The sequence below is a fragment of the Alligator sinensis genome, unplaced genomic scaffold (genome assembly GCF_000455745.1).
Source record: "Alligator sinensis unplaced genomic scaffold, ASM45574v1 scaffold49_1, whole genome shotgun sequence".
NCBI classification, from domain to species: domain Eukaryota; kingdom Metazoa; phylum Chordata; order Crocodylia; family Alligatoridae; genus Alligator; species Alligator sinensis.
Genome location: NW_005841970.1, coordinates 1375493 through 1387442, shown reverse-complemented (window position 1 = coordinate 1387442; position 11950 = coordinate 1375493). Strand labels below are relative to the sequence as shown.

Below are 11950 nucleotides of genomic sequence, written 5' to 3'. Positions count from 1 at the left end.
AATTATATTTTTAAATTTTACTTGGGGGGGGGGGGGGGGAGGGGGAGAAAGAAAGTCATAAATCTGTCTTACCTGTTGAATTTTATACTTTTGCATATAAGGTATAAACTGAAAGACAAATCCAGGTAGACAGAGCAAAAAGTATGAAATTTCATGAACTAAAAGTGATCCCCAGGTTGCAATCTGGAACTCGGTATAATTATCCAACATATAGTTCCAAGCATCTTTAAACGGTTGCTGCAACGGATTGTCAGGTAAGAAAGAGTCTATGTATTCCACGGCCAGGTAGGCAGAGTTTAAGATAGTAGTACCCTCATTCACTGCCATTGCTCAAACATCACACAGCTTCTCTGCTGTAGCCTGCAAAATTTTGAAAAAGGTAGTAATTATTTGAATAGCATCAAGTTGTCATTTAATCTATTCAACAGACACATTCAATAAATTTAAGCACTTAAAAGGAAATTATAGAAATGTATATGGCTATTGGAAATACAAAACCTAGGAAGTAAATAGAGCCAGAAGATTCACCCTGGCTACTTAACTTGAAGTCAGCTAAAGGCAATAGAAAGTAAAAGGACAAACCCCAGCCCATGATTTTCTTATAACTGATATTGCTATAAATTACTTCAGGGAATCCTTAATGAAAACTTCTATCAGGCAAATTCTAAAAACCTCAGGAAAATTCAAGACCTAAAAATAGGCCTGAAGCCTAATTTAGGCACCTACATAAAAGACTTCAAACAACCCCAGGTTTTGTCAGTGAAGACCTTTCCATATCTAGACTGCTACTGCTCTGTATGCCCATAAATGGCAGGTTGTTGCCAGCAACCCTATACCTATGTCCTTCAAGGTACCCAATTCAGTAAGCCAACAGGAACTAAAATAGGCATAAAAGGGACCTCATGAGGTAATTTAGACCACCCCCCATTCAAGGCAAGTCCAGCAAAGCTCTTGAAAATTTTCAAGGATGGAGATTCCATAACTTCTCTAGGGAGCCTTTTCTAATACTTCACCACCTTTGTAGTCAGAAAGCTCTTTCCAATGTCCAACCTAAATTTACATCTTGAGGTTATTGTTCTTAGTTCTGCCCCCTACACCCACAGAGGAAAAAAAAAAAACAACACCTCTCCCCATCCTTTCTATAATCACTCTGTAGGTATTTGAAGACTTATCAAATCCCCTCTCAATCTTGTATTCCAGACTAAATAACCCTAATTCTTTCTGCCTTTCCTTATACACCGTGCTTCCCAGGCTGCTAATCATTTTTGTTGTTCTCTGGTGAACTCTTTCCAATCTGCCCACATCTTTCTTGAATCATAGGGCCCAAAACAGGACACAGTACTCCAGGTGAGGCCTCAACGGAGCCAAAGAAAGGAAGAATCACTTCTCTTGATTTGCAAGTGACATTTCTGTTAATATAAACCAGTATACAATTAGCTTTATTTTTTTTGCCAAGATCATACTGTTGGCTCATATTCAGTTTAAGATCTACTATAACCTGGTCCGTGTCTGCAGTACTGCAGCCTGGTCAGTCATTTCCTGGTCTGTATTTGCACGTGCAATTATTCTGTCCCAAGTGCAGGACTTCAGTGAAACCAAGCTGGCCCAACATTGTCAGCTTGTGGGTTCAGTAAAATATGCAGCACTCAGGGCCTCTTGCTTTAAATAGTTAAATTATTTGTTTTTAAAGCGAGTAGCATCCTCAAAATAATCTAGGGAAATGTTAAAACACACAAAGGCCAAGAAGGGCTCTCATCCTGGTCTCTGAATGCCTTAACTACCAGATTAGAGCCAAGGCTAAAACAGAGGTACTCTCCTTCCCTCCTGTTGAAGCTCTGCTACGGTATAGTAAGGAATGCAAGAGTCAGAAGGCCAGAGAGACAATATAATTTCCAGATGATGATGTCACTCAAGTGAAGAGGTGTGTCCCAGGTTCTGAAGAGGCGTGTTCCTGCTCCTATTATATAAATACATTACAGAAATATGTATTTTATGTCTATATTTTACACTACATGATCTTTGAATAAATATGCATACATTTTACTGGAGATGGAAAGTGAGGACTGTTCCTCTCTGAAAGACTGCCCTGACCACTAGCTACAGTCATGCTCCTTCTTGCTTATTATTCACAGGAAATGCTATGTTCCTGCCCCAGCCTTGCTCTAGATTACTGGTTAGGACACTCTCCTGAGAAGTGGAAGAGGCATATATAAACCCTTCCTTCAGCTGAGAAAGATGCTAACACCAGGTCTCCCACTTCTTAAGTTAATGCTCTAGCCACTAAGCCAGTGGTTTTCAAACTTTTGAAAGGTTTGGAAGCCTTTTGTATCGCTTCTGCCATGGAACCCCTACCCCTGCACCTCCATGGCTTCAAGTCAGCCCTTACTGCGAGGGTGACCCAGGCCTGCAGGTGACCCAGGCCTCCCAATCTCTTTGCAGAACCCCTGATAACCTATTCCAGAACACCAGGGTTCCACAGAACACAGCTTGAAAAACACTGCACTGAGCTATTATGTAAAAAAAATGAGCTGTACCCATTTCTTCTCCAGTAACACCTGAAAAAGGCAAAAACAACTTTGATGCTTAAACTAGGAAAGGGCTTGGGTCAGTTTAGAGTTGCAATTCCATGAAAAAGGGTTTCAGACATGTTCCTTTCTTCTCTATTACATACGGGTTGGCCTATTAGGTACCTCTGTACTGAAAGTACCAGCTGGTGCAAATCCTTTCAGTGCATGTAAGGACTTTGCTACACAGCGATTCTGGGCGGATCCTGGATTGTTCTCAAATTAACACCTAAAACTAGTTTTCAGCACTCAGGCAGCTTAATACAATACCACTCCAGGACAGGATTATCTCTGATCCATGTTACCCAGCTCAGGCTAAAGGTATAACCACTTCAAGCTACACCTTACTGTAAACACCCCATCTGCCTCCCCTGCTGGCCCAAATCAGGACCATTGCTTCCCCAACCCTCCCCAGCACCCCAGATCCCCACTCACTGTCCACTCCCCCTCTCTCCACCCCCCTCTTGCTTGCTTGTGGCTGCCCCTACTCTTGGTTCTGAAGAAGCAGGTAGGGAAGCGTTAGCCTGCCTACCTATCCACCTCTGCTCTCTGGGCCAGGCTCAAGATCAGCAGCCATCTTGGACACTGTTCCATACAAGCAGTTTCACTGGGCAGTGTCCACTGGCTCCTTGGACTCATTTGAGGGCCACTGGACACTGTCAAGTATACTCTGCTTGGTGTCCCCTCTCAGTGCACTCATTTTGAACCTTTGACTATCACTCCTGTCCCATTCTGCCTTCTAGTTATCCCAATCAATCAATGACAGGCCTTTAGTAGCCTCCTTCATCAAGGCAGGCTTTTATAGCTCTGTTTGGTGGGCTTTGGCCCACGTTCCAGAATGGCACATTTCTGGGCAGTTTTACTGGGCAGTGTCCACTGGTTCCTTGGCACCATTGGAAGGCAAGTAGGCACTGTCCAGCGTACTCTGCTTGGTGTCCCTGCTTGGGGCACTCATTTTAAACCTCTGACCATCACTCCCATTCCTGTTTTGCCTTTCTTTTATCCCAAGGAATCAGTTGTTACTTTCTCAGTGGTTTGCGTTTCTAACAGAGGTTTATAGTTCTTCTTGATGGGCAACAGCCCCCGATCCCTTGAAAACAACAAACCGGCCTGTGTCAGCCACTTAAGTCAATGCCAGCTATACAAAAAGTCAATGAACTGGGTATCCCTGTTCAACACCCTCCCTGGCATCCACCATTTACTGGTGTGTTGGAGATGCCAGAGGAAACGTCTCTGTTTTTTTCACTAGCCATGAACAGATCCGTCCTCCAGGGATGGATGTAGTTGGGGGTGGTCTGCTTTGAGCCGAGAGTTGGATTAGATGACCTAATGATCGAAGGGAAGCTGGGAGACAGTGACCATGAGCTAATCATCTTCACCATCTACCGTAAAGCTACCAAGTCAGTCAGCAATGCCAAAGTCTTTGATTCGGGAAAGTTTACTTTGACAAGCTCAGAAGGCTTGTTGGCAAGGCCCTAAGGGACCACAGTCCAAAGGGGAGGGGAGTTCAGGATGAGTGGTTGCTCCTCAAGGGAGCGACCCTGGAAGCACAAACAATGTCTATCCTGTCTCGGACGAAAGGCAGCAAAAGGGCACAGTAGCCCCCTTGGCTCTGCAGGGAACTAGTGGACCTCTTGCATCTAAAAAGAAAGACCTAGAAAGGATGGAAAGACTGGATCCACCTCAAAGGAGGAGTATTCTGCACTGGTCCAGACCTGTAGGGAGCAGACCAGGAAAGCCAAGGCTGTGACTGAACTCCAACTGGCTACACGTATCAAAGACAATAAAAAGTCCTTTTTTAGATATGTGGGGAGCCGGAGGAAAACCAAAGGTAACACTGGACCCCTGCTAAACTATATGAGACAACTGACAATCAACACCCGGGAAAAAGTCAACCTGCTTAATGGGTATTTTGCATCGGTTTTTCACCAGCCCCAAGGGACGGCCCTGCTCAATATAGTACGGGACCGCAAGGGCAAAGAATGGTTACCTTTCATCAATATAGACCATGTGAAGGAACACCTTGAGAGGCTGGACACCTTCGAGTCAGCTGGCCCAGACAGTTTGCACCCCAGGGTACTTAAGGAACTGGCAGACATCACAGCTCAGCCACTGGCATGGATCTACAAGAACTCGTAGCGCTCAGGTAAAGTGCCCAAACATTGGAAGAAGGCTAATGTGGTGCCTATCTTCAAGAAAGGGAGGAAAGTAGATCCAGGAAACTACAGGCCTATCAGCCTGACCTCTACCCCAGAGAAGATTTTGGAAAAAATTATCAAAGAGACCATTCTTGACAAACTGGCTAATGGCAACATCTTGAGGGATAGCTAGCACAGGTCTGTTGCGGGTAGGTCTTGCCCGACAAATCTCATCTCCTTCTACGACCAGGTGACATATTACCTGGACAAGGGAGAAGAGATTGACGTCATATATCTTGATTTTAAAAAAGCCTTCAATCTGGTGTCCCATGATCACCTCATGGAAAAATTGGCCAACTGCAGCCTCAGCTACATCACAGTCCGATGATGGCTGGAGAACTGGCTCCGAGGTCGGACCCAGAGAGTGGTAGTCAACGGAAGTAAATTATTGTGGTGTGCCATGACCAATGGGGTCCCCCAAAGCTCTGTCCTTGGGCCTATACTCTTTAGCATCTTTATTTATTGGACATTGGTATCAGAAGCAAACTGGCCAAGTTCGCCAATTACACCAAACTTTGGGGTAGAGCATCCACACCCGAGGACAGGATGGTGATCCAAGCTGACCTAGACAGGCTCAGAAAATGGGCGGATGTAAACCTGATGGCGTTCAACACTGAAAAATGCAAGGTACTCCACCTTGGAAAAATACCCTGCAGTATGCTTATAGGCTCAGCAGTGCTATGCTTGTTAGCACCATGGCCTAAAGGGACTTAGGGGTCATGACTGACCACAAGATGAATATGAGCCACCAATGCGATGTTGCAGCTGGTAAAGCAGGCAAAAACGCTGGCTTGCATCCATAGATGCTTCTCAAGCAAATCCCAGGATGTCATCTTCCCGCTGTACTCTGCCTTGGTGAGGCCGCAGCTGGAGTACTGCATCCAATCCTGGGCTCCACAATTTGAAAAGAAGCTTGAAAGAGTCCAGAGGAGAGCCACACACACGATCAGAGGGCAGAACAGGCCTTATGATGAGAGGCTGAGAGCTATGGGACTCTTCAGCCTGGAAAAGCGCAGGCTCACGGGGGACCTGGTGGCAGCCTATAAGTACATAAGGGGTGTACATCAGGATCTGGGGGAACACCTGTTCACCAGAGCACCCCAAGGGATGAATAAGGTCAAACAGTCAAAAAATCCTCCAAGACCATTTCAGGCTGGACAAAAGGAAGAACTTCTTTACTGTCCAAGCCCCCAAGGCCTGGAACAGACTGCTGCCAGAGGTGGTGCAAGCACCTACTCTGGACTCCTTTAAGAGACATTTGGATGTTTATCTTGCTGGGATCCTTTGACCCCAGCTAACTTCCTGCCCCTGGGGCAGGGGGCTGAACTCAATGATCTTCTGAGGTCCCTTCCAGCCCTAAAGTCTATGAAAAAACCTCTTGAGGGCCCTTCCAACCCTCATTTTCTATGATTTATCCAGTCCCTTTTTCACACTTGGCCATGGATGTCCTCCTGCCACAGAAAATTGCAGTTAACTACGCCTTGTGTAAACAAGGCTGTCCTAGAGAAGTGGGGCTGGAAGGGACCTCCAGTCTGACCCAAGGCAGAATCATCCCTATCCAAACCATCCCATACATCCTCAATCCAAGCTCTACGTAAGGATATCCTCAAACCCGACACAATACAGACCTAACACCCAAACCTACCACAGGTAAAGCACGGGACCAAAGGCAGCCAAGGTCCTGCTTCTATGAAACCGTGTCAACATACCATTTGTATGGTAAGGCATACAAGGAAGGCAACCCCCCAGCCACAGTCCCTACAGTCTGACTGACCACAGGGTAAAAACCCCAAATGCAGCAATCGGTCTGACACCGAGTACAGCTGCAAGACCCCTGAGCCAGGAGCCTCTCCAGCTTTGCTCCTCGCAGGAGAACTGGCACAGCCTGGCTGAAGTCCCCAGTGCCTCTGGGGAGGCTTAAATACGGCCTGACAGAATCACGGAAAGTGAGGGTTGGAAGGGACCTGAGGAGGTCATATCTGGTCCAACCCCCTGTTCAAAGCAGGACCATTCCCAATTAGACCATCCCAGCCAGGGCTCTGTCTAGCTGGGTCTTAAAACCCTCCAAAGATGGAGCTTCCATCACCTCTCTGGGAAACCTGTCCCAGTGTTTTGCCACCCCAATATCTAACCTAAGCTTCCCCTGCTGCAACTAGAGACCATGGCTCCTTGTCGTGTCAGCACTGAGAACAGTGGAGCTCCAATCTCGATGTAACACCGCTTCAGGTCAAATCCCCCCCGCGCTAAACAAGCCCAGGTCCCCCAGACTCCCCCCAGTAGCCACGTGCCGCCGCCCTCTGCGTCCCCACCCTTTCTGCAGCGGGGGCCACGACTGGGCCCAGGGCTGCAGATGCGGCGTCCCCAGTGCACAGCGCAGAGAATCGCTGCCCTTCACGGCTGCCGCCAACACCGCAGGGGGGAGGAAGCAGCAAAGCGCAGCAATGTCCGTGGCAGAAGGGAGGCCGAGCTGCAGCGGCGCGAGACCCCCACTCCCGTCCCGTCCCGTCCCGTCCCGTCCCCGCCGGGCCTCACCTCCCCTCACCCGAGCGGCGTCGCGAGCCAACCCACGCCAGCCGGCGGCAGCAGCAGCAGCGGCGACACACCAACAACCCCTCCCAGCAGACAGCCCAGCTTCGTAGCGCCGCTCCTGAAAGGCCCGCCGCCACTGGCCGCTGCGGGACCGTTGCGCGGCCTGTCTCGCGTGCGAGACCTGCTTACCGTCAGGCGTGGGTTGCGGAGGAGCCGGAGCGCTACCGCCCCGCGCTGATTGGCGGGCGGGATGGAGTGAGGATAGTGAGATCCGCAGGAGTGACCAATGAGCGGTGGGGAGCGCGGGGTGACGTCAGAAGAGGTGGTTGGGGGAGGGGTTGGGGTCGGGATGTGGAGTCCAGTTAGCCGCCCCTTCCTCTGCTTTCCCAAGCGACCCCCGCCCCACCGGTTTTTTGTGCGGCCTTGGCGCAGGGCGGCGCTGGGCTGGGCACAGGGCTGCCCCCTGTGCCCCGAATTTGTGACACGGTTAATTAGTACACTACCCCTGGGGGTACTTGGGGTGGCCTCGGGGGAGACTCAGCAGCAGGTGCCGCTGCCATGCCACTAGCACACTGGCCAGTGCCCCCCCTGCTCGTGGACTGCCTGCTGGTTGTACACTGACCCAAAAAGGTTGAAAACCCTGGGTTAATAAATTCCTTGCATCATCTACAGTGTTGCCAGGTGTACGACAAATCATTTATACGATAATTTCAACTTGTACATGTAGGATCAATAATAGGAAAAGGGCTTAAAATGTACAAGGGTTTTTGGTTGTAGCCATCTAGGGGTGCAGGCAGGCAAGTGGGTAGATGTGGTATCTTTTATTAGACCACATGAGTACAAACCCCAACTTAGCACTCTTAACTGGTTCCTGAAAAAACGAGCATTAAGCGAAACGAGCGTTACGTGAAACCGAAAGTATTTGATGATCTGACCAAGATGGTGACCCCAAGTGTTTTTAATGACCCAAGATGGCAACCGCGAGCGTTATAACAAAACTCGCTGAGCACTAAGTGAAATCGTATCAATATAAAATGAGCATTACAGCAAAAAAGCAAAACAGCGTTAATCAGGGGTTGCCTGTAGTTGGAAAAAAGGTCTGTGCATGATTTCGGGCGCAGTCACCCTTCTTCAGGCAGCGGAGTCTCTGCTGGTCTGAGACTCCAGGGAATGAAAGAAGCTAGAAGTGTGACGGGATGTCAGTGAGAATATAAATAGGTAGAAATTAGACAGATAAAAGGTAAAGCAGGGAAGGGAGGGGAAAGAAAGCGGGAGGGGGAAAGGGCAAAGGGAGACATTACAGTGATAGAATACAAGGTAGAAAAGAGACTGTCTGTGAAAAAGGAAATACCTGGAGATCAGGAAAACAGGAATGTGAGAAGCTAAAAGTGTGACAGGATGTCAGTGAAAATATAAATAGGTAGAAATGAGAAAAACAAAAGGTAAAGCAGGAAAAGAAAACCATGTAGGTTCCAGGGAATGGTGATATGTAATAACTAATGGTGTGCAATTTGTGGGGGTTTTCTTTTCCTGATTTACCTTTTGTTTTTCTAATTTCTACCTATTTATATTTTCACTGACATCCTGTCACACTTCTAGCTTGTCATTCCTGTTTTGCTGATCTCCAACTATTTCCTCTTTCACAGACAGCCTCTTTTCTACCTTGTATTTTATCCTCCCTTTGGCCTTTCCCCCACCCTGCTTTCTTCCCTTTCCCGTACCTGCCAAGAACTTTTTTCCACCTACTCAGTTGGTATAATAAAAGACATCTCATCTTCTCAAAGAACTTTGCCTGCCTGTGTCCTTAGATCAACATGCCTACAACCAAAAACCCAGCAAAATGTACAATGATTTTTGAGGCAGTTAATTGATGCAACATATGCAAATCCCAAGTCGCTCTCAGTGGGCGCGTCTACACATTGCAGTATGGCAATGTTACTGTGCTGTTTTAGTACTTCCTTTTGGAAGTTGAAGCAGGCAAGCAGTCATAAAGTTTGCCTGTTTTTAATGTCTAGGTGTCCTTTTGGAAGTCCTAATGTAGACAGGGGAGTCCTGGTGTATTTATACATGCATGGGATGACTAGAGGTTGGAGCCTTCTGGTACATCTAACCTTCTAACCTCAATGATGTCATGACCTACTTTTAAGAGCTGAGCATGTGCAGTGAGTTGTTTGTTTGAGACCCCGTTGTTTGTTTGGTAACCAGGGGAACATGACAGGACCGTTATGCTAATGAGTTAGTATGGGTTATGATGATAGTTTGATTTTTATGGTCCTTACTGTGATTGACTGTGATTGACAGTGATCAGAGATTAATGATTGGGTCTCCATTCAATGGGCAGGTAGTGTGATTTGGCCATTATAAAAGACTGTCCAGTGCAGGGTCAGTATTTGCTTTGGGGTCTATAGTGGCTTTCGTGGTCATCATCGTTGGGGATTGAAGGGCTTGCCAAGACTTGCCTTGTCGTGTCCTCTCTCCATCTTTTGCTTGACGGAGCGTGCGAGTGTAATTAGTGTACCATTGCTCTAGAGTTTGAGTGTCTGTGACTAGCTAGAACCCAGAGTTTAGTGGTGATTTGCTGAGTGAGTGAGAACAGGGTGTGTTGGGGCAGCACTCGCGAAGCAACAGTGGAGGGTCCGTATCACCTGGGTACTTGCCAGCCATGCACCTGCTTCTTCGCATGGTGGCGGCTGGGTAAAGTATCACTCCTCCTTTACTGAGGTGCTCAGTAACCACCTGCGTGTGAGGGAACAGCATAGAAATCCTCTGGGGTGTCAGGCTGTCAGCAGTCTCCCTGCCTCTCAGCTCTCTAGGGCGATATAGTCTGCCACCTCGGGTGATAGACTACTGTTGGGTTCTTTAACAGTATATTGTTTCTATAGTTTTATAGTACTGTAAGGTTTGTGTTTGTTGTTATAGTACTTGTTGTTTTCTTGTCATAATACACTTGTTAACTTTACATTTGTGTGTGTGAAGTTTTCATTGGTAGTTTGAACTTCTGGGCCCAGCTGGGCAGTAGGCCAATTTCCAGAGGAATTTAACTCCTTGGTTTTCCTTAAATCTGTAAAGGTAGTTGGTAGGACATAGAGGCTTAACAACCCTGTGTGTGTGTTTGAGAAAACGGGCGGGTGTCTGAAGTGGTCCACGGGGTTCTCTGTTTTGTTGTTGTGCTCCTGCCAAACTCTCCCGCTCTTCACTATACGCATGGCACAGTAACCACCCGTACGGCACTGTACAGGCAGCGCACGCTTAGATTTCCCCACTACGTTGCTGTAGCTGTGCGCTATAACCAGGTAGTGCAATGCTACAGCACGGTGACATAGCTAGCCATCACACGTAGACCTGCATGATTGCTACGTTGCTGTAGCATGCTGAATAGCACTTCGCTATGTCACCACAGACTGTGACATGTAGATGCACCCAGGGAGTCCTAACTAACTTTTGGGTTTGCTGTCAGTACTTCCTTATGACTGCTTGCTTGGAAATAGAGAAATGCTTCAACTTTCATGACCCAGTTTTCACTCACTGCTGACTTACAGTGAGCAATATAAAGTAAAAAGATGATTTATTTGCATACTTATTTGCATATTTTTCAGTGTACAAAGGTTTTTCAGCAAATGTGATCATTTTAAACTTCCAATGTAATAATTTCATATTTAAGACCTGGCAACACTGAGCATCTGTGTAAAGTGTGGCAAAGCAAAGGTCTGAGGATAAAGGGGTCATAGGAGCAGCCTCTGGACTGATGGCTAGAAAACGATATTTAGAGGTTTGTTTTTAGGAATTGGCTTGTAGGTAAAGTAGAAAATTGCATTAGGACAATGGTGCAGGGGAATGGCCAGGATTAATTGATTTCTCAAAGCCTGTTTGTCACACCATTTCACAGCCTTCAAAGCAGACAGGGTGTCTGAGGCCAAGGGGCATACACCCGGGAAATTAAAAATATCTTAATTTAATTTCATAATAGAGCTAGATCTGGGACTGCAAGGTTACAGTGCCCCCAAACCCTTGGGATTTCCAGTTTGGAATGAAATGACCGAATTAAGGTGTGTACATGTGCTGGGTTTACGAAGACAGGATTTTGGCTGACAAAACAGAGCATGGACAGCATGACAGTCACAAGGAAACCAATCAATGGTACCCAGAAATGAAGAGTCATCTTCAGGAATACAAAAGGAGGAGTTTTCAGAACAAGTTGGCATCAGCCTCCCCACCCCCGATATCCAAGGTTGCTGACGGACACTCAAGCAAAGGACCTCTACGTGGTATTTATGTACTGGCCGGGCACACTGCTCGTCTTGTGCATATTTTGCAGATGACACAAAGCTATGGGGAGAAGTGGACACGCCAGAGGGCAGGGAACAGCTGCAAGCAGACCTGGACAGGTTAGACAAGTGGGCAGAAAACAACAGAATGCAGTTCAACAAGGAGAAATGCAAAATGCTGCACCTAGGGAGGAAAAATGTCCAGCACACCTACTGCCTAGGGAATGACCTGCTGGGCAGCACGGAAGTGGAAAGGGATCTTGGAGTCCTAGTGGACTCCAAGATGAACATGAGTCGGCAGTGTGACGAAGCCATCAGAAAAGCCAATGGCACTTTATCGTGCATCAGCAGATGCATGACGAATAGGTCCAAGGAGGTGATACTTCCCCTCTAT

At 47.3% G+C, this 11950-nt stretch overlaps 1 protein-coding gene across 3 annotated transcripts in view; it reads right to left on the bottom strand.

The window, feature by feature from the left end:
- Positions 1–7450, bottom strand: part of MSMO1 (methylsterol monooxygenase 1) — a 13684-nt gene extending 6234 nt beyond the window's left edge. The window contains exons 1-2 of one of the 3 annotated variants that reach the window (XM_006020830.3): positions 7295–7450; positions 73–360 (exon numbers count right to left, since the gene is read on the bottom strand). In XM_006020830.3, coding sequence (XP_006020892.1) covers positions 73–327 — 255 coding nt within the window. In that variant the 5' untranslated portion in view covers positions 328–360; positions 7295–7450. Of the gene's footprint in view, positions 1–72; positions 361–1816; positions 1954–7294 lie in introns of those variants that run through there. The other 2 variants (XM_006020831.3, XM_025200544.1) reach the window with 2 other exon arrangements.
- Positions 7451–11950: the final 4500 nt, after the last annotated feature.